The 22,568-nt window shown below is 48.4% G+C and overlaps 2 protein-coding genes across 2 annotated transcripts; both read right to left on the bottom strand.

Annotated features, from left to right (window-relative positions):
- Positions 1–396: 396 nt before the first annotated feature.
- C1QB (complement C1q B chain) lies at positions 397–7,554 on the bottom strand. Its single transcript, XM_060259343.1, has 3 exons — positions 7,421–7,554; positions 2,843–3,015; positions 397–1,200 (listed from the first exon to the last, which is right to left on the bottom strand). The coding sequence occupies exons 2-3, from the start codon at positions 3,012–3,014 to the stop codon at positions 626–628; spliced, it is 747 nt and encodes a 248-aa protein (XP_060115326.1). The 5' UTR covers position 3,015; positions 7,421–7,554; the 3' UTR covers positions 397–625.
- Positions 7,555–12,789: 5,235 nt separating this feature from the next.
- On the bottom strand, positions 12,790–17,634 carry C1QC (complement C1q C chain). The gene is made up of 2 exons (XM_060259342.1): positions 17,394–17,634; positions 12,790–13,477 (listed from the first exon to the last, which is right to left on the bottom strand). The coding sequence occupies exons 1-2, from the start codon at positions 17,575–17,577 to the stop codon at positions 12,921–12,923; spliced, it is 741 nt and encodes a 246-aa protein (XP_060115325.1). The 5' UTR covers positions 17,578–17,634; the 3' UTR covers positions 12,790–12,920.
- Between the last annotated feature and the right edge of the window lie 4,934 nt (positions 17,635–22,568).

Genomic DNA, 22,568 nt, shown 5'->3' with positions numbered 1-22,568 from the left:
TCAAACCCGGTTCTCCCAGATAAGAGAGCTATGGCTGACCCAAGGCCATTCCAGCAGCTGCAAGTGGAGGAGTGGGGAATCAAACCCGGTTCTCCCAGATAAGAGAGCTATGGCTGACCCAAGGCCATTCCAGCAGCTGCAAGTGGAGGAGTGGGGAATCAAACCCGGTTCTCCCAGATAAGAGAGCTATGGCTGACCCAAGGCCATTCCAGCAGCTGCAAGTGGAGCAGTGGGGAATCAAACCTGGTTCTCCCAGATAAGAGTCTGTGAACTTAACCACTACACCAAACTGGCTCTCTGAACCCACCTTGCAGGATTGTTGTGAGGGTCAAACAGATAACAAGTGTGCATGATTCCCCAGGTCCCAGGTGTGACAATAATGCAAGCCAGGACAAATTTGTTCTTCAGAGCATACGTTTATTTATTTTGCAGACAGGCCTGATGCTACAGGGCAAGCGGGATGGTTGGGAGCAGGTGGGAATGAACAAGAGTTGGGGGCATCCTGGATAGGTGGCAGGTGCTGAAGCTCAAAGGCCCTGAGTTCTAGAGCTGACCAACATCTTCCAGGAGATAACACCAGGTCAACTACAGAGAGAGCAAGAAACGTGCACGGTCTGGGATGCCCTCAGGCGTCAGGAAAGAGCAGGAAGCCGGAGAAGATGCTGTCGGCTCCTTCCGTCCCCCCGATCAGCGAGTTCTTCTCGGTTGGCTCCAGCCAGACAGACTCGCCTGCTGCCAGACGGAGCACCACGCCCCCCGTGGTGACTTGGAACGTGTTGTGAACGTAGTCGCAGAACCCCACCACCTTCTCTCCTCGGCTGCCCTGTCCTTTCTTGATGTGGACGCAGAGGTTGCCCCGGGAAGTGACGTGGTAGGTGAAGTAATAGATGCCCGGCATCTCGCAAGTGAAGCGGCCGTAGCGGTTCTCGTAGTGACGGTTCACGTTGACGAGGACACGGTCGAATCGGACGGGCTGCCTACGCTGCGGTGACATGGTGAGCCCCCTGGCTGCTGAGAAGGCTGACTTGAGAGTGGTCTTGTAGTCCCCGGATTCTCCTTTGGGGCCGTGGGGGCCGGGTGGGCCAGGCGGACCTTTGGATCCTCCTGGGCCTTTGGGGCCAACTTTTCCAGGATGCCCATCCTCTCCGGGGTCTCCTTTCTCCCCAACGTCCCTGGCGTCATCAGACATCCCGGGAGGGCCTAAGGAAGAGAAGCAGAAAGATAGAAAAGTATGGAAACAGATGAAGGAAAGGACTGAATGATCAACACAACCAGTGCAAAGGGTTGGCTGGGGGGGGGGGGGCATCAGCTGAGGCTCACGGCTGCACCAGAAGGGACACACCTGACCCAACCACAGAATTTCTGGCTCGTCTACTCTCACCATAAATGAGAGATCTCTCTAGAAGCTCAGGAGATGCCAAAGTAACATTGGGGGCAATCTTTCATTTCAATGCTGGGAGGGGACAGGATATAATTCCCTTGTATGCCTGGCCATGGCTAATAGGGATTGAAGGAAACAGAGAATACTCATGAATGCATGAGGCTGCTGTATGTTGAGTCAGACCTCTGGTCAATATTGTCTACTCTGACTGGCAGCTGCTCTCCAGGGTCATGGCTCAAGGTCTTTTTTTTAATTTATTGACTTCATGTATATCCTACTTTTCTCCCAAACAGGGATCCAAGTGGCTTACACGATTCTCTTTTCCTCTATTTTGTCCTCACAACAACCTTGTGAAGTAGGTTAGGCTGAGAGTTCTGTGACTGGTCTGAGGTCACCCAGTCAAGCTTCCACGGCAGAGTGGGGATTTGAACATGAGCTTCCCAAGCCCTAGTCCAAGGCTCTAACCACTGCACCACACTGGCTCTTTGACATCACTTCCTGTCTGATCCTTTGACATTACTTCCTGTCTGATCCTTTTAACTGGTAATCCCACTGATAGACCTTGGGGACTAACTCTGTGCAAAGCAGACACTCTGTCTCTGCATGCACTCTTAAGGGGCAGTATGCGTGTAGCAAAGCAAAGCAAGGGGTGTGGCAAAGCTCCTGGTGTCTGGCTGGCTGCCCGCTCTCCTAATCTAGGGATTGTTATACAGCTGCACCTACTACTCAATGGACAAGGTAGGTGGGAAGGAGGAGTGGGGGCATCAGAAAGATTCAGGAGCTGTGCTCCTGTGAGCTCCTGCCGAATTCAAGGCCTGGGTACGATGCTGTAGAGTTCGTCCTCCAAAGTATCCATTTTCTCCAGGGAACTGACCTCTGTAGTCTGGAGATGGGCTGTAATTGAAATCAACCAGAGACAGGGCCTTCTCAATTGTAGCCCCCTGCTGGTGGAACCAACTGCCAGATGAAGTGAGGGCCTTGCGGAACCTTGAGCAGTTCCGCAGGGCCTGCAAGACTGTCCTCTTCCAGCTGGCATTCACTTGACTCCGCACCGGTATTTAAGAGAAGTGGAAGAAGGCCGTCGCCGCCAGAATAGCACCAACTCAATATTCCGTTCTATTCTGTTTTAACTGTTTTAATTATTGTATATTTATTTTATTAGCGAATGTGTAATTTTAATCCTCATTAATTTAACCGTTTGTGAGGGTTTATGTTGTGAGCCGCCCTGAACCTGCTTCAGCGGGAAGGGCGGGATATAAATCAAATAAATAAATAAATTCCAGGGGATCCCTGAGTCCCACCTGGAGGCTGGCATCCCTACTGGCAACTGGATTAGTCAGATCCATCCGTGGAGGAGAAATCCACCCATGGGCATGAGTCACGGTGGCTCAATGGAACCTCTGCCGTCACAGTTCGTTCACCTCTGAATCCCAGTGGCTGGTGTCCCCACTCCCTTCTCACCTCGTTCGCCCTTGAGCCCGTCGACTCCATCTTGGCCGTTGGTACCTGGGGGCCCCGGCCTACCAGGGATCCCTGGAAGGAGAGAAGGCCCCTGGCAGCTGCTGGCGCTGGCCAGCCAGGCTGCAGGCAGGCACATCAGTGCCAGGCACACCATCCCTTGGAGGCTCAGCATCCTGGAAGGGGAAAGAGAGAGAAGAAGAAGAAGAAGGGTAGGTCACCTGGAGATAGAGTTGCCAGTTCTCTCCTGGCCACAGGAGAGGGATGGGAGGGGGTAGGGTTGCCAGATCCAGGTTAGGGTTGCCAATCCCCAGGTGGGGGCAGGGGATCCCCTGGTTTGGAGGCCCTCCCCCCCGCTTCAGGGTCATCAGAAAGCGGAGGGAGGGGAGGGAAATGTCTGCTGGGAACTCTATTATTCCCTATGGAGATGTATTCCCATAGGAAATAATGGAGAATGGATCCGCGGGTATCTGGGGCTCTGGGGGGGGCTGTTTTTTGAGTTAGAGGCCCCAAATTTGCAGCGTAGCATCTGGTAGCTCTCCCCAAAATACCCTCCAAGTTTCAAAAAGATTGGACCAGGGGGTCCAATTCTATGTGCCTCAAAAGAAGGTGCCCCCATCCTTCATTATTTCCTATGGAAGGAAGGCATTGAAAAGGTGTGCGGTCCCTTTCAATGTGATGGCCAGACCTTCCTTTGGAGTTCGATTATGCTTGTCACACCCTTGCTCCTGGCTTCACCCCCAATGTCTCCTGGCTCCACCCCCAAAGTCCCCAGATATTTCTTAAATTGGACTTGGCAACCCTAATCTAGGTTGGGAAACTCCTGTGGAGACTTTGGGTTGGAGCCTGGGGAAAAGAAGGACCTCAATTGGGTACAAGGCCACAGAGCCCACCCATCAAATCATCCCTTTTCTCCAGGGGGACTGATCTCTGTAGTATGGAATGAGCTCTAGATCCAGGGGATCTCCAGGTCCCCCCTGAAGGCTGGCATCCTTGAGCACTGAGTCCCACAACAGATGGGACCCTGAATTTTCTCTCTGGCAATCAGCAAGAGCTTTCCTTAAGTTTTCGCGTTGGGTTTGACTCCTCAATGCCTGGTTCTGAGTTATTTCAAAAGAGTTAAAATGGGGTCAGTTCTTTAGGTTGAAGATATGCTGGAAAGGCCAAATCTGTCACCAGCCGCCCAAAATGCATTTCACCCGCCAAAGCATGTGCAGTCCCTGCACCACACAACACGTGATAACATGCCCATGCATTTGAGCCCAGACGCATCCCTTTCCGAAATTTCATGCTGCAGTCCAGGGAGTTGAGCAAGCCCTGGAGAATAACAGATGGAGCAGAGGTCCATCAGTGACTATTAGCCACAGTATGTATATATGTGTGTGTCTATATATATATATATATATATATATATATATATATATATATATATATATATATATATATGTGTGTGTGTGTGTGTGTGTGTGTGTGTGTGTGTCTATGCACACACATATATTGGCCACTGTGTGACACAGAGTGTTAGACTGGATGGGCCATTGGCCTGATCCAACATGGCTTCTCTTATGTTCTTATGTCTCACAATTGGCATTAGCACAGCATGAACAAGCTACCTCCAAAAGATGGGAAAATGAGATGTATTTATTCATTGGATTGGATTTATATCCCGCCCTCCCCGCTGAAGCAGGCTCCGGGTGGCTCACAACACATACGTAGCTTGCAATAAAAACATTTCCGTTAAAAGCATTAAACGGTTTACAATAATTTGGTGCTAATTTCGATACAGATTTAGGATGGCGTTCAATGATCTCAAGCAGGGCTTTTTTTTGTAGCAGGAGCTCCTTTGCATATCAGGCCACGCTCTCCTGATGTGGCCAATCCTCCAAGAGCTTACAGGGCTCTTAGTACAGCGCCTACTGTAAGCTCCAGGACAATTGGCTACATCAGGGGGCGTGACCTAATATGCAGAGGAACTCCTGCTACAAAAAGAGTCCTGATCTTAAGCATCCATTAGTGGTCTTGGTGGTGGGGGTGGTGATTGTTGATTGTATAGACTTGCTAACCCCCAGGTGAGGCCTGGAGATCTCCTGTTATCACAACGGATCTCCAGAGATCAGTTTCCCTGAAGAAAACAGCTGCACTGGAGGGTGGTGGCCTCAATGGCATCACGTTGCTGCTGAGCTCTTTCCCCAAACCCCACCTTTTCCTGGCTCCACCCTCAAAACCTCCAGGAATTCCCCAGCCAACCTGGAGTTAGCAACCTGTGATCTATGACAGGAAGAGACTGAAAAACATCAGGGCAGGCCCTGGGAGGGCTACTGATCTCAAGGAGGGGCATGGAGTCCTCCAATGGATCTCCAAACCACAATGATCAGGTGCCCTGGAGAAAATCGCAGCTTCAGAAGGTGGACTTTGTGGAATCACATCCTTGTAGAACTCCCTCCTCTTCCCAAACTCTGACCTTCGCAGGCGCCCTTTCCAAAGCCATAGTTGGCAACCTTATAGAGTTGGATTGTATGTTCTCAGCAGGGGTGGAGTTCTGGCAGGAGCTCCTTTGCATGTTAGGCCACACCCCTCTAATTTAGCCAATCCTCCAAGAACTTACAAGAAAGAGCCTTGTAAGCTCTTGGAGGATTGGCTACATCAGGGGTGTGTGGCCTAACACGCAAAGGAGCTCCTGCTAGAATTCCACCCCTGGTTTTCAGGGCAGTGATGGTGGAGAGGTCCATCAATGGCTGTTGGCTCTGGTGGACAAATGGCGCTTCCATGTTCAGGAGCAGTAGACTGTTATTGAAAGCCTTCGCATTGATACTGCCCCCAGTGCAACCACCCCAATCTTTCTAGTAGAAGACCTACTGCACAATGAATGAGCGTCATGAGGGCTACCAGGCTCAGACTGGCAGCAGCTTTCCAGGGCCTACTGCCTGGTGCTTTTAACTGGAGATATCGAGGATTGAGCCTGGGACTTTCTGCATGCCAAGCAGATGTTCTACCACTGAGCCATGGCCCCACAGTAAAGGAATTTTGCGCCTAAACGCATGAAGCTGCTTTCTACTGAATCAGACCAGTGGTCCATCAAGATCAGTGTTGCCAACTTAGACTGGCCACAGATCTCCAAGGTCTCAGGCAGAGGTCTTTCCCATCACCTGCTTCCTGGTCCTTTTAAATGTCGATGCTGGGGATTGAACCTGGGACCTTCTGCACGCCAAGCAAATGCTCTACCATAGAGCCACATCGCCTTCCTATCAGTACAGCACAGCAAAGTGCTTTAGGGGAAGGCCCTAAGCGTTGCCAATCCCCCGGTTTGGAGGCCCTCCCTCCTCTTCAAGGTCTTCAGAAAGGGGGGAGGGAAATGTCTGCTGGGACTCCATTATTCCCTATGGAGACCTATTCCCATAGGGTATAATGGAGAATAGGTCCACAGGTACTTGGAGTTCTGGGGGGCTGTGTTTTGAGGTAGAGGCACCAAATTTGCAGCATAGCATCCACTGCCTCTCCTCAAAAGTCCCTCCAGGTTTCAAAAAGATTGAACCAGGAGGTCCAATTCTGTGAGTTCCCAAAGAAGGTGCCCCTATCCTCTATTATTTCCAATGAAGGGAAGGCATTTAAAAGGTGTGTGGCCCCTTTAAATGTAACGGCCAGAACTCCCTTTGGAGTTCAGTTAGGCTTGCCACACCCTTGCTCCTGGCTCCACCCCCAAAGTCTCCGGGCTCCACCCCCAGAGTCTCCTGGCTCCATCCCCAAAGTCCCCAGATATTTCTTGAATTGGACTTGGCAACCCTACCAGCCCTACACATCAATCCCTTTCTCTTGTAGGTACTGATTCAGAGGCTCCTTTGGGCTGCTGTGGAGTGACTGGATCTCTTGATGATGTTAGTGGAAAGATAATCTGGTTTTGCAAAAGATAAACCTCACAGAGCCGAGCTGGAGGGCCACCCAACCCTGCATGTCATGTCCAGAAAGTCCACAAAGAGGATGTGAAGGAAACAGCCGCCTCCCGGCACTTGTCCCCCAAGCAACTGGAATCTAGAGGCAGACTGGGGATGGAGGCTCCATTGAGCCATCACAGTAAATGGCCATTGGTGGGCCTTTCTTCCATTTGTTTCTCAAAAGGTCTGGGGCAGGGGTGGAATCACCACATCTTATTGGCAGCACGTTCCACACATTATCAGTTCTCTGAGTGCAAAAGAGTATTCTTTTGTCTATCCCGACTTCGGTCCCCTGACAGTTTTGCATCTCACAAAATAGGTTTATGCTGGAATAAATTGTTTAGTCCCTTTCTAAGGTGCCACAAGGCTCTTGAATTTCACCAAGTGGCCTAGTGTTAGAGGAGGTGGTGGGCAAGCCTCCTCTCGCCATTGGAATACGTCATGCAAGAGATTATAAATATGATGCTCCCACCTCTAACCCCAAAGGCCCCAAACTCTTTAGCCTTTTCTCAAAGGAAAGGGGTTCTAAGTCCTTGATCATTTTGCTTTCTCAGCCAATGGAGGCCTGCTTTTGATGTCCAAGGTGCATTGGCTAGTGCCAGTTCCCTCCTTCACCCCAACTTGTCTAGAAAACAAAAGGAATCAACCTTACCTCGCAGCCTCCCCAAACACCACCAAGACAGCAAAGCTGGATGAGCCTTTGGCCCGGACTGAAGACACTTCCCCCCAGCAGAGAGGGGAAAGGAGCGCCCTCTACACATTCACACACACACACATCCAGGAATCAAGCATTGCCTCCCCCCCCAGTCCGTTGTTTGTTGCAAAACAGAAATTGGTGGTTCCTCTTTTTCTCCGTGTTTATTTTCCTCTTCCCTGCATGCTATGGCAGCACTTTCACATCTGCAGTGGCAGCACTTTCACATCTGTAGGGAAGTGCTGAACCCTCCCTGCGATATTTCAGGGGATGCTTTCTGCAGCTTTTGCAGTCATTATAGGGAACCTGGTCTTGCGGTCAGGAGTGTTCCAAGCGAGGCTGAGCCCCCAGTGGCTTGTGGTTGGGGCCAATTACGGAAGCAGCTAAGGGCAGCCCACTGTTGGACTGGACCTCAGAGCTAATTCTGCTCCTTCTGTTCCAGGCAGTACCACTGTGACCTCAAAGCAAGGGCCCACATGCCTTCATCTCGGCATGCCAGCCTCCAGGTGGGGTCTGGAGATCTCCTGGAATGACAAGTTATCTTCAGACTACAAAGGTTAGAAAACAGCTGCTTTGGATGATATAATCTATGGCAGGGGTGGCCAAACTGTGGCCTGGAAGCCACATATGGCTCTTTCACACATATTGTGTGGCTCTCCAAGCCCCCACCATCCCATTTGCTGGCTCAGAGAAGGCATCTGTCTCTTTAAATCACTTCTCCAAGCCACGGCAGCTGGCAGCTTGGAGAATGCATTTAAAGTTGCTTTCTTTCCACCTCTCCCTCCCTCCCCAGGCTCAGAGTGTCAGTTTAGGATCTAGAGGGGGCCCAGTTCAAATCTCCAGCTTGCCCTGAAGTTCTGTGGGTGATCTTGAGCCAGTTGCCTTCTCTCAGTCCAACCTACCTCACAAGATTGTTGTGGTGAGGGAGCACTGTGTATGATGCTTAGAGTTCCTTGGGGGAAAGGTAAAGTTAAAAATGGATGAAAAGGGTGATATAAGGAAGATGCTATTGGGGGAGATACTTCCAGAACCCAAATCTAACATTCCTTCTCCATATACATGGCTATAGGCTAAGAACTTCAAATCATACAGCTGTTTTCTCACAAAATTCAAAGGGCTGTTTATTTCCCCTTCCAGCTTCTGTTAAAATGCTTCCAGGTTACGTGTGTTTTTATTTTCCCCCACTTCTTAAACATTAGCTGCTAGAAAGGTGCCGTGAGATCCAGTGTGGTGAAGTGGCGGTGTGTTGGATTAAAATCTGGAAGATGTCCTTTCAAATCCCTCCTCATCAACCATGAAGCTCACTGGGTGATTTTTGGATGGTCACTTTCGTTCAGCCTGACCTACCTCATGGGGTTGTTGTGAGGGGAAAATGAGGGAAAGATGAAACATGATCTGAACTCCCTGGAGGAAAGGTGGAATAAAAACACTCTTGATGGGTATGAGATATCCGCAGTGGTAGGATTTAAGTATTTGGGTAAGAATGATAGTGGCATCATATAAGGTTACCAGCTCTGGGTTGGGAAAATTTAGGTTTGGGGGTGAAGCTGGCAGAGAGGAGGGACCTCAGTGGGACACAATGCCATAGAATCCACCCTCCAAACCAGCCATTTTCTCCAGGGGAATTGACCTTGATTGTCTGGGGATCACTTGTAATTTTGGGGAATCTCTAGGCACCACCTGGAGATTGGCAACCTTGAGGGGAGTCTGATCACCTCTGCACTACCTCAGCAGACCTAGATTGCACCATCTGTGGGATCTCTTGTTAGTGGGTGAGGGGCTGCTCCCTGTTGGGTCCGTTCCAAAATTGGTTCAGGCTGCAACGATGCAACCCTCACAAGGGAGAACAGCAGTTCTTTTGTAGGGATGCCAGTCTCCAGGTAGGACCTGGGGATCCTCTGGAATTACAGAAGAAGAAGAAGAATCTTATCCTTGCCACAGGCAGGGTGAGGTAGATGTAAATGACAGAGGAGGGTGCCAGCCAAGATGGTTGCTGTCCTCAACTGAAAGCTGTCCAGACTACAGAGATCATTCTAGATGGGAAAAAATATGAATACTTTGGAGGACAGACTCTCTGGCAGTGTACCCTGGGAAGGTCCCTGCCCTCCCCAGACTCCAGCCCCAAATCCCAGGAGTCTCCCAATCTTGATCTGGCAACTCTATCCTTTCATTCCCTGCTGGTGGCCGGGGGAGGGGAGGGGGACTGGCAACCCTAAAGCTAAGGGGTTCACTTAGAAACCTCCATGAAGAAGAACTAGTCTCTGTATGGAGATATTTTAAGATATGCAGAGACAAAACAGGAATGACAGGTTAAGTATATAGGGTCAACAGTTGTGTGGATTTAATTAAGGGGGAATAACAGTTGAAGCAATAAATATGCCAAGATGGGAGATAAATATGTAAGAGAATCCTTTCTAATTGTAAATTTCTTTGTGATGCCCCATTCATTTCCTCTCAAGTGTGAATGTTTTTCTTCCATTTCATTGTGGAATCATAGAACTGGAAGGGACCTCCAGGGTCATCTGGTCCAACTCTCTGCACCATGCAAGTACCTCTCCCTGCCTTCCTTAAGAACTGCCTAAGTTCACAGAATCAGCATTGAATCAGAAGGGGAGAGGAATAGGACACCAGCCAATGGGAGAGCCCACCACCTCCTGAGGAAGCCTGTTCCACTGAGGAACTGCTTTGTCAGGAAGTTCTTCCTAGTGTTTGGTTGGAAACTCTTTTGATTTAATTTCAACTTGTTGGTTCTGGTCTGACCTTTTGTGGCAACAGAAAACAACTCTGCACCATCCTGTATATGACAGCCCTTCAAGTCACCCCCATCTTTAAAAAGGGTTCCAGAGGAGATCTGGAAACTACAGGCCAGTCAGTCTGACTTCAATACCAGGAAAGTTGGTAGAAACCATTATCAAGAGCAGAATGAGTAGGCACATTGATGAACACGAGTTATTGAGGAAGACTAAGCATGGGTTCTATAAGGGAAGATCTTGCCTCACTAACCTGTTACAGTTCTTTGAGGGGGTGAACAAACATGTGGACAAAGGAGACCCAATAGATGTTGTTTACCTTGACTTCCAGAAAGCTTTTGATAAAATTCCTCATCAAAGGCTCCTTAGTAAGCTTGAGAGTCATGGAGTAAAAGGACAGGTCCTCTTGTGGATCAAAAACTGGCTAATTAATAGGAATCAGGGAGTGAGTATAAATGGGCAGCCTTCGCAGTGGAGGACGGTAAGCAGTGGAGTGCCGCAAGGCTCAGTACTGGGTCCCATGCTCTTTAACTTGTTCATTAATGATTTGGAGTCGGGAGTAAGCAGTGAAGTGGCCAAGTTTGCAGATGACACTAAATTGTTCAGGGTGGTGAGAACCAGAAAGGATTGTGAGGCACTCCAAGGGATCTGTTGAGGCTGGGTGAGTGGGCGTCAATGTGGCAGATGAGGTTCAATGTGGCCAAGTGCAAAGTAATGCACATTGGGGCCAAAAATCCCAGCTACAAATACAATTTGATGGGGTGTGAACTGGCAGAGATTGACCAAGAGAGAGATCTTGGGGTCATGGTAGATAACTCACTGAAAATGTCAAGACAGTGTGCGGTTGCAATAAAAAAGACCAACACCATACTAGGAATTATTAGGAAGGGAATTGAAAACAAATCATCAAGTATCATAATGCCCCTGTAAAAATCAATGGTGCGGTCTCATTTGGAATACTGTGTACAATTTTGGTCACCACACCTCAAAAAGGATATTATAGCACTGGAAAAAGTCTAGAAAAGGACGACTAGAATGATTAAAGGTTTGGAACACTTTCCCTATGAAGAAAGATTAAAACACTTGGGGCTCTTTAACCTGGAGAAACGTCGACTGCGGGGTGACATGATAGAGGTTTACAAGATTATGCATGGGATGAAGAAAGTAGAGAAAGAAGTCCTTTTCTCCCTTTCTCACAATACAAGAGCTTGTGGGCATTCAATGAAATTGCTGAGCAGTCGGGTTAGAACGGATAAAAGGAAGTACTTCTTCACCCAAAGGGTGATTAACATGTGGAATTCACTGCCACAGGAGGTGGCGGCAGCTACAAGCATAGACAGCTTCAAGAGGGGATTGGATTAAAATATGGAGCAGAGGTCCATCAGTGGCTATTAACCACAGCATATTATTGGAACTATCTGGGGCAGTGATGCTCTGTATTCTTGGTGCTGGGGGTGGGGCAAAGTGGAAGGGCTTCTAGACCCACTTGTGAACCTTCTGATGGCATTTGGGGGTGTTTTTTTGATCACTGTGTGACACAGAGTGTTGGACTGTATGGGCCATTGGCCTGATCCAACATGGCTTCTCTTATGTTCTTAAGTCCTGTATATGTCATATGTCATCCTGTATATGACAGCCTCTCAGTCATCTCCTCTCTAGGCTAAACATACCCAGCTCCCTCAACCTTTCCTCATAGGACTTGGTCTCCGGACCCCTCAACATCTTTGTTGCCCTCCTCTGGACATGTTCCAGCTTGTCTTTATCCTTATTAAATTGCGGTGCCCAAAACCACAATATTCTTGGTGAGGTGGTCTTATATTTGAAGAAGTGTGCCTGCACACAAAAGCTCACACCTTGAATAGAACTTTGAACATATGAAGCTGCCGTCTCAAGCTGAGATTTTTCATGCCTACTTGCCTGCACCCTTTTTAGTTGGAGATGCCGGGGATTGAACCTGGGAACTTCTGCTTACCAAGCAGATGCTCTACCACTGAGCCGCCGTCCATCAGGTTTGAGGGTAAAGCTGGATACAATGCCATAGAGTCCACCCTCCAAACCAGTCATTTTCTCCAGGGGAAGTAACCTTGGTAGTCTGGGGATCACTTGTAATTCTAGGAAATCTCTAGGCCCCACCTGGAGATTAGCAAAGACTTGGCAAAGATTGGCCAAAAGACGGTCTTAAAGATGCCACTGGACTCATATGAACATATGAAGCTGCCTTATACTGAATCAGACCCTCAGTCCATCAAAGTCAGTATTATCTACTCAGACTGGCAGCGGCTCTCCAGGGTCTCAAGACTCCAGACTCTAACCTTATTATGTTGCTTTAAACCAACATGGCCACCCACCTGGATCTACTCTCTTTATGGTCATGGAAAGCGATGTCAAGTAAAAGGTGGTTTCAGGTGACCCCATAGGATTTCCAAGGCAACAGATAAACAGAGGCGCTTGGCCATTGCCAGCCTCTGCATAGCCACTCTGGACTTCCATGGTGGTCTCCCATCCAAGTGCTAACCAAGGCCAAACTTGCTTAGCTTCCGTCATCTCACAACATCAGGACAGAAACAAAAGCCACTGTAAAGCAAAACCAGTTTTAATGATAACGTTTACAACCGCTAGAAACCTTTTGTGGAAATGGAGGAGGGGGTTAGATACGCAAGGGGCTTGGATGCGTGGACAGCAAGGATGCCCAGTTGTTCACTGAGCACCTAGTCTGGGAAGAGCAAAAAGCCCGAGAAGACGCTATCGGACCCAGCAATGCCCACCATGCCATTGTAGTCGTTGACAGCCAACCACACCTGGTGTCCCTCCAGCATCTGCAGGAGGACGCCGCCGGAACTGACTTGCTTGGTGTTGGCCATGTGGTCGCAGAAGCTGGCCACCTTCTCCCTGTTGAGGTACATGTTCACACAGAGGTTGGCCGTGTGAGAGGTGTGGAAGGTGAAATAGTAGAGGCCGGAGATGCGGCAGGTGAACTTGCCGGTGCTGGTGTCGTAGTCTCGGTTGGTGTTGGTGATGGCTTTGTTAAAGATCACGGGGGTATTCTTCTCGGGGTACTGGCTCGTTTGGCGCATCACCGTGAAGGCTGACTGATGGTTCCGCTTGTAGTTGCCGGTCTCCCCTGGTTCGCCCATCACCCCCTTGGGGCCAGGATCCCCAGGCTCACCTGGGGGACCTCTGGGCCCATTTTTCCCAGGTATCCCTGGCAGACCGGGCTCTCCCGGCTCTCCCTGGGGACCTTGGCTTCCACGAACAGCTGGTTTGCCTGCAAGGGTTCAAGGAAGCATGGGTCAAGATCAAGAACAGACACAGAAGAAGAAGAGTAGGTTTTATACCCCACTTTTGTCTACTTTCAGGAGTCTCAAAGCAGCTTACGATCACATTCCTGCAACAGGCACGTTGTGAGGCAGGTGGGGCTAGAGAATTTTGTGAGAACCAGAACTGGTTAGGTGTGAATCCAGTCAGAAACCAACAAAATTCTGGGGGTATCAGCTTTCAAGGCTCAAAGCTTCCTTCATCGGATAAATAAGGATAGAATCATAGAATCCCATAGCTGGAAGCAGTGCCGGCCCTAGGGCACATGGCGCCCCAGGCAGGCTCCCTGCCTGCCACCCCCCGTGCCGCTGCCCCCCTGCTGCCACCGCCTCCCTCTGCAGCGCTGTGCTCCATCCTCCCCCCCCCCCCCCCTTGATCAGAGGAGCATGCTGCGACGTGGCTAAACCCTACTGGCTTCCAGGCAGCTGGCATCTGAGCGTTCTTTGAAGAGAGCGCTGGAGGAGGCTTCTCCCCTCTCCTTTCCAGAACCGGAAGTGATGGGGGAGCGAAGCCTCCTCCAGCTCTCTCTGCAAAGTACACTCAGATGCTGGCTGCCTTGAATCTGGCAGGGCCCAGTCTCGTTGTGGTGTGCTCCTCTGATTGGGAGGGGGGGCAGAGCACGTCAGAAGGGAAAGGAGGGAACTGGTGATTGTGGCGACAGGGGGGGGGGGGAGAGAGGTAAATTTAGGCATTTGTCTTGGGCCCAATTCGGCCTCCCCCTCCCAGCGCCCTAGGCAACCGCCTGGTTTGCCTAATGGGCGAGCCGGCCCTGATTGGAAAGGCTCATGCAGGTCATCTAGTCCAATCCCCTGCCCAATGCAGGATCAGCCTAGGGCATCCCTGACAAGTGTTGGTTCAGCTGCTGCTTGGAGACTGCCAGCATCCGAAGAAAAGAGCTTTGATTCTTGAAAGCTCCTGCCCAGGAAATCTAGTTGGTCCCTAAAGTGCTTCTGGACTCACATGTAGCTGTTCTACTTGCCTACAGAAAAGATCCCGCTTGTGTTCCCAGCATTTCCAGTTAAATGATCTCAGATTGCAGCTGCCCACTTAAACTATCACAGAGTTACAGTATTTTACCATATCTGTCAGGACACGAGCCAGATTTCCTTTCAGAGCCAACAAACAACAGCAAAAAAGAACTCATAAGGGGAATTGTGTGCAGCTTTCATTTGCTAGCTGTTAAAATTACCTGCATCACACCAAATATTAATGGCAGGTGTAAGTTTGTTTCTCTAAGTCCCTCAGTTTGCATTTTGGCAGTGAAAATGAGAAAGACAATTACTTCCCTGTGAATATGTTAGATCAATGCCTGCATAGGGCCTCTGGCAATATAAGGGGGGAGATGACGTCACGTGTGGACAGAAGGGACTGAAAACTGCAGTAAATAACTCATAACGTGCCCCAGTTCGGGAATTTATTTTAGATATCCTCCTTGCTGAACTGGGATTCTAGAGTGGAACAAGCATTAATCCTCTTTGGAAGAGGCATTGGTGGAGTGGTAGCTCATGCACTTTTAGGGTTGCCAAGTCCAATTTAAGAAATATCTGGGGACTTTGGGGGTGGAGCCAGGAGACATTAGGGGTGGAGCCAAGATCAAGGCTATGACAAGCATAATTGAACTCCAAAGGGAGTTCTGGCTATCACATTTAAAGGGACAGCACACCTTTTCAATGCCTTCCTTCCTTAGGAAATAATGAAGGATAGGGGCACCTTCTTTTGGGGCTCATAGAATTGGACCCCCTGGTCCAATCGTTTTGAAACGTGGGGGATATTTTGGGAAGAGGCACTAGATGCTGTACTGAAAATTTGGTGTCTCTATCTCAAAAACCAGCCCCCCCCCCCCGAGCCTCAGATACCCGTGGATCAATTATCCATTATTTCCTATGGGAATAAGTATTCAAAGGAAATAATAGAGTTCCCAGCAGACATTTCCCTCCCCTCCCCCCGCTTTCTGATGACCCTGAAGCGGGGGGAGGGCCTCCAAACCAGGGGATCCCCTGCTCCCACCTGGGGATTGACAACCCTATGCACTTTACATACAGAAGAGATCCTGGTTCAGTGCCCAGCATTTCTGGTTACAGAATCTCAGATGGCAGATGATGAGAAAGAACTTGTGCTGCATGAGCAGGTGAGGTGGACCTAGGGTTGCCAAGTCCAATTCAAGAAATATCTGGGGACTTTGGAGGTGGAGCCAGGAGACTTCAGGGGTGGAGCCAGGAGCAAAGTTGTGTCAAGCATAACTGAACTCCAAAGGGAGTTCTGGCCATCACATTTAAAGGGACCACACCTTTTTAATGCCTTCTCTCAATTGGAAATAATGAAGGATAGGGACACTTTCTTTTGGGACTCACAGAACTGGACCCCCTGGTCCATTCCTTTTGAAACTTGGAGGGTATTTTAAGGAGAAGCATCAGATGCTATGCTGAAAATTTGGTGCCTCTATCTAAAAACAAACAGCCTCCCCAGAGCCCCAGATACCCATGGATCAATTCTCCACTATACCCTATGGGAATTGGTCTGCATAGGGAATGATGAAGTGCCCAGCAGACATTTCCTCCCCACCCACTTTCTGATGACCCTGAAGCAGGGGGAGGGCCTCCAAACTGGGAGATCCCCTGCCCCCAGCTGGGGATTGGCAACCCTAGGCGGACCAGCGGCCTGCCTTTAGCATAAGGGCAGCTTCAGATGCCTCAGAGATGGGCCACATCTTTCAGTCTCAGTAAAAAAAGAAACCTTGGGTGGTGGGAAAGCCCTTTTGGTGCCTCAAACCCCAGAGACCCAATGCCAGTCCAAAGTCAGACTGCTCTGACTTTGTATAAGGCAGCTTCATATGTTCATATAGATGTTTCATGTTTATGGGGGCAGGGTAGAGCTCTTGCTTAGCATACAGAAGGTCCCAGGTATCAGTCAGCCTCCGGCAGCTAGTGCTGGGAAGGGTCTTTCTATGTCTGAGACCCTGAAGAGTTATTGCCAGTCAGAATAGACCACAGGATCAACATCCTGACTTAGTTCAGCTTCATAGTAAGTTTCTGATCCAGAGGTATCCAACTTTTTTGAGCCTGCAGACAATTTTGGAAGTCTGCTACAGTGTGATAAGAACGTAAGGGAAGCCATGTTGAATCAGGCCAATGGTCCATCCAGTCCAACACTCTGTATCACACAGTAGCCAAAACATACACACACACACACACACACACACACAAACACAGTGGCTAATAGCCACTGATGGACTCTGCTCCATATTTTTATCCAATCCCCTCTTAAAGCTGGCTATGCTTGTAGCTGCCATCACCTCCTGTGGCAGTGAATTCCACATGTTAATCACCCTTTTAGCCACTGTGTGTGTGTGTGTATTGGCCACTGTGTGATACAGAGTGTTGGACTGGATGGGCCATTGGCCTGATCCAACATGGCTTCTCTTATGTTCTTATCATACTGTAGCAGTGATGGGCATGGTCACAAAATGGTTGCCACAAAATGGCTGCCTCAGGATGCAGAGTCAGCCACAAAATGGCTGCCACAGCTTACCTTCAGTCACACAGTGAAGATCCTTGTGCTGAGCTGGCAGACGATGTCAAAGCAACAGAGCCAGTCAAATCTCCAATGACCAATCAGATGCCTTGCTGGGCAAGAGCCCTACCTGGTCCCACCCACATTCTAAAACCTTTGATGGGCACCAGAAAAAGTTTTTGAGGGGGCCATGGCTCCCATGGGCACATTGGGAACTCTTGATCTGAGCCATCGGGTGCTGATAGCAAAAAGCTATCCGTTGAGCCCTCTGTATAATCAAAGACAGCAAAGAGAAGACCACACTTTCCTCATGCCAACCAAAGTGGGCAGGCTGAGGCTTCCAAGAGACTGGTTACCTGGTTCTCCCTTGGCTCCTTTCTGGCCATCTCTGCCATCTTTTCCAGAAGCACCTGGCACACCGGGTAGGCCTGGTATTCCATAGCAGTGGCTGGAAGCCTCAGCTCCAGACGAGGATGAACTTGCCAGAAGCAGGAAAACGACAAATCCCCATCCCAGGAACATCTTTAAGTCGAAGCCCATCTTTGCCCTACAAAGTGTGCACAGGAAGGGCTTTTTCTTTCTAATTTTACCGTCACAACAACCCTGCGAGGTAGGTTACATTGAGTGAAAGAGAGCATAAATAGAGCAGGGCTTTCAGTCCGAATCTCCCTGGTTTTGATCCAATGCTCTCCACCCCCCACATCAGTTGCCTATTATGACTATTATCAACAGGTTGCTACCCTGCCATCTTATGGGTGGAAACCAAAATCACACAAGACATTGGAAGAGATTCCCACCCACCCACCCCCCACTGAGGGCATGCAGGTGCAAAGTAGATTTTTGAAGGGTAAAAGATGAGAAGGACAGTTTTAAATGAGCCTGTATTGGCTTTCTGATGCCACTGATGGGCTTGCAGGAGCGTTGATTGACACGTTCCAGCCATCCTGCATTTTAGATCAAGGCAGGTGAATGCTGGTTCTAAATGAGAGAGCCATCAATACAATTAGAAGGAAGGCATTTTGGGTTTCTGGCAAGGAACACTTAAAATCCGTTTGAGATAGATTGAGCATTTAGATATTTCTACTGAGTTTTCCTCCACAGTGGGGACCCAAATCAGCTTTTGACATCTTTCTCCCTTCTTCCATATTATTTTCACAACAACCCTTTGAGGTAGAGTACGCTGAAGTCATTGAGAGGGTTTCCATGGGAACAGCGGGATTTGAATCTAGTTCCCTCAGATCCTAGCCCAACCATTACCGATCTCAGTTCCCAGAAGAGGAGGGTTTCATTTCTGGCTCCCCCAGATCTTCGCAACTGAGAACAAGTAGAGAGAGAGCGAGAGAAACATAATCCAAACAAGTTGAATTAAGAAACCAAAAGGTTAATTACCACAAATATAAGGACCAAATCATATCAATTAAAAATGCATAAACATTATCAAATATACCAATGTACAACATATATATTATCGGAAATCCCAAAATACATTTGTTAAACACATGTATTTTGGTATATTGGAAAATACTTATGCTGTATGTTTTTAATTGATATTATTTGACCCTTGTATTTGCAGTAATTAAACTTTGGTTTCTTAATTCCCTCAGATCATAGCCCAACCACCACCATTCTCAATACCCTAAAAAGTCCCTTCCTACAAACCCATAGAAAGTGGCATCCCCTCTGTCAGCCTCTACAATGTCCTTTCATTTGTCTCCCTCCTCCACCACAGCCTTGTAAGGCAGACAAGATTCAAGGCTGAGGAAGGAACTGAAACCCGGGTGTCCCCCATTCTAAGGCCAATGCTCTACCCACTACACCACCTGGCCTTGCAATAGTCAGACAGCAGTCCTTTGGAGATGCAGCTCTGGCAGACAAGATTCCCCCAGGGCCTGGGTCTTTCCCAAGAGATCTCCAGGAACCAGAGCTGTATGGGGGTCTTGTCTCAAGATGATTGTTCTTACCTCTTGGGGCCACAGCCAGATGCTGGCGGCTTGAGAACAGCTCAGGGTAGCAAGGGAGTTTCAGGCCACTGTTGTTGCGGGAGAGAGAGCTCCTGCCTGCAGTTGACTCATGCTGAATGGGGAAGTTGGTGGCCGCAGAGTACTGGAAACTAGCCCCACCCCACTGCCTTCAGAGAACTAGTAGGCAAAATCTAGCAATGTTTTTTCACTTGCACCTGAAAGACCAGTGTGATTTCTAGGTAGGGGTGCCAGCCTCCGGGTGGGACCTGGGGATCTCCCAGAATTACAGCTCATCCCCAGATTACAGTTAGTTAGTTAGCCCTGTGGTGAAGCGTGGTAAAGCTGCAGTCCTAAACTCTGCTAACCACCTGAGTTCGATCCCGGTGGAAGCTGGGTTCAGGTACCCAGTTCCAGGTTGACTCAGCCTTCCATCCTTCTGAGGTCGGTAAACTGAGTACTTAGCTTGCTGAGATGACTGGGGAAGGCAATGGCAAACCACCCCGTAAAAAGTCTGCAGTGAAAACATTATGAAAGCAACATCACCCCAGAGTCGGAAATGACTGGTGCTTGCGCAGGGGACTACCTTTACCTCTTTACCTTTTAGTTCATTTACCTTTATTGGCATTACAGATAAAAGATCATTAAAACAGATAAAGAGTTCAGCATAGAATGAGTCATAGATGAAAATCATTCATATTAAAATATTGTAAATGGACAGTATATTACTACATATAAGAACAGGATCATATAAGAACTTCACCACAAGGTCAGTCATATTATCATCCGTGTTAAGCAAATAAATAAATAAAATCTATGTATCAGGAAAATCCACAATACTGGATAAAATGGGGAATAAAATATTTTGTCGAATTTTGATATAATAAGGGCATTCTAGCAACACATGTAGCAAAATCTATTGGCAAAGGGTATACCCTGAAATCTTCCAGTAAAGGTTGCTGAAGGTACATATGAACATATGAAGCTGCCTTATACTGAATCAGACCCTTGGTCCATCAAAGTCAGTATTGTCTTCTTAGACTGGCAGCGGCTCTCCAGGGTCTCAAGCTGAGGTTTTTCACACCTATTTGCCTGGACCCTTTTTTGGAGATGCCAGGGATTGAACCTGGGACCTTCTGCTTCCCAAGCAGATGCTCTACCACTGAGCCACCGTCCCTCCCCAAGGTAGAATATAAAGTCTAACCAGAGGAAAAAATCACAAAATTGTGGGGTCTGTAACTGATAGAAAGAACTGGGAAGGAGTCCCACAATGGGAAATATCCCTTGACTAATATAAAAGCAAGTCTCATTGACTGTGTTGTATAAATTAGATAGCTCTACCTCCAATAGTTCTGTTGCTGCTTCAGACCAACATGGCTGCCCACCTGGGTCTATTCTAAGTCTAACAAGAAGAAGATATTGGATTTACTATATATCCCACCCTGCACTCTGAATCTCAGAGTCTCAGAGCAGCTCACAATCTCCTTTACCTCCCCTCCCCCACAACAGACACCCTTGTGAGGTAGCTGGGGCTGAGAGGGCTCTCACAGCAGCTGCTCTTTCAAGAGCAACTCTGCGAGAGCTATGGCTGACCCAAGGCCATTCCAGCAGCTGCAAGTGGAGGGGTGGGGAATCAGACCCAGTTCTCCTCGGTAAAAGTCTACACACTTAGCCACTGCACCAAACTGGCTCTCCATTTTTCACATCTAGGTCTAAGAGATCCATCCATACCCTCCATTGTTTCACAAATAAAAATAAGAACGGGCTTGTAACGTTCCAGTTCTCATGTCAAGGTGTGCATCTCCTCCTCATCCCGCACACCCTTGGAGGCCTTCTGGACACGCTGTTTGTGGCTCTGCAATCACCAGCCTTGCGCCAATTTTGGAACCAGGAGGGGTTTTGTTCTGCCAGAGAAACATATATTAGAGAGGACATAATTGCCCTACAATCTGTTAGCGACAATGGTTCAAAGCATATCTTTGCATCTGCAGCGCATGGAACGGCTGGCTGCGCCCGGCAGGGTGCCTCTTCATTCGTGTGCAGATGGGAGAGAAGATGCACCTGCTCCCTGCTAGGACGTTTAACGTCTATGGATTCCGGAGGAGCAAACCCCCCCCCTCCCCAAAGAATGACAACTCAAGCAACTCAGTAAGAAGAAAGTGTTTCTAAAGTTTTCCCAAAACACCACAACTGGAGTCAGACAGGGACAGAATCTTACTAGGGACAAGTATCAGAAAACAAGGACGCATAGATGAAGAGAAAGAGCTTTTTCCTCTGTGTACCATATTACTGGGTTGCCAACTTCAGATTGGGAAATTCCTGGAGATTTAAGGATGGAGCCTGGGGAGGACAGGGACCTCGGTGAGGGACAGTGCCAGAGAGCGCCCCCTCCAAAGCACCCAGTTTCTCCAGGGGAACTGACCTCTGTAGGCTGGAAATGAGCTGCCTTCTGGGGGATCTCCAAGTCCCATCTGGAAACGCACCCAGTGAAGTTGCTGGGCCATAGGCTGAGGACAGACAAAAGAAAACATTTCTTTAGTCAATGAGTAATTAAATGTTGGGATTCACTGCCACTAGACATAGTGATGGTCATGAGCATAGATAGCTGTAAAAGGGGGTCAGACAGATTCACGGACAACACCTCCATCAATGGTTACTGGCCATGATTAGTAAAGGGAACCTTCGCATTCATTGGAGCCCCGTGGCACAGAGTGGTCAGCTGCAGTACTGCAATCCAAGCTCTGTGTCTGTTCATGACGCGAGTTCAATCTCCGCCGGGTTCAGGGAGCCAATTGAAGGTTGACTCAGCCTTCCAGCCTGCCAGTGTTCTCATTTTAAATAACCTACTGCCTTGGTCCAGTACACATCTTGAAAGGTCGTTGAGTTGTGTTCCTAAAAAAGTATTCAAAACTATCCTGATGAATGCATTTTAAAAAAAAATGTGGAGAAGAACTCGAATGACATAGATATTGGTTATAAATAAGTAACTCAAAATATATCTTATGAAAACATCTTTTTTGTCATATTAGTAATAATGTATTAAATTTGGTAATGGTTTTTTTTCTTTTCTTCCCTTTCCCCCCTGTCTCCTCAAGAAGAATTTCAACTTGGTCCAAATTTAAGAAATACCCGTATTATTATTATTGGAATGTTGGGAACCATTGTGTAACAACCAATGTCTCCTGGCTCCACCCCCAAAGTCCCCAGATATTTCTTGAATTGGACTTGGCAACCCTAACCATCCCTCATATCTAACCTGCAGAGTCTTGTGAGCAAAAATTCTACTTTGTGAGCTACTGGCATTAAAGTTGTGAGCTACTGCATAAATTAGTGTGCTCTGGGGTCACCCTTCCTGAGCTAAGACAAAAATGTGTGAGCTGGAGGCTAAAAATCTGTGAGCTAGCTCACGCTAACTCAGCTTAGAGGGAACACTGGTAACAACATTGTTTGACCATTGAAGAAGTTGGCTAAAGTACAATTAGCCACAACCACAAACGGTTTATGTTTGAGATAATTGTATGATTTCATTCTGATTTGAGGCTACCGTTTGGCCTATATTTGTTTTTACCCAAT

Source organism: Heteronotia binoei, chromosome 18, assembly GCF_032191835.1.
Source record: "Heteronotia binoei isolate CCM8104 ecotype False Entrance Well chromosome 18, APGP_CSIRO_Hbin_v1, whole genome shotgun sequence".
NCBI lineage: Eukaryota > Metazoa > Chordata > Lepidosauria > Squamata > Gekkonidae > Heteronotia > Heteronotia binoei.
Note: the sequence above shows the minus strand (reverse complement) of the source record. Positions and strands in the feature narration are given on the sequence as shown.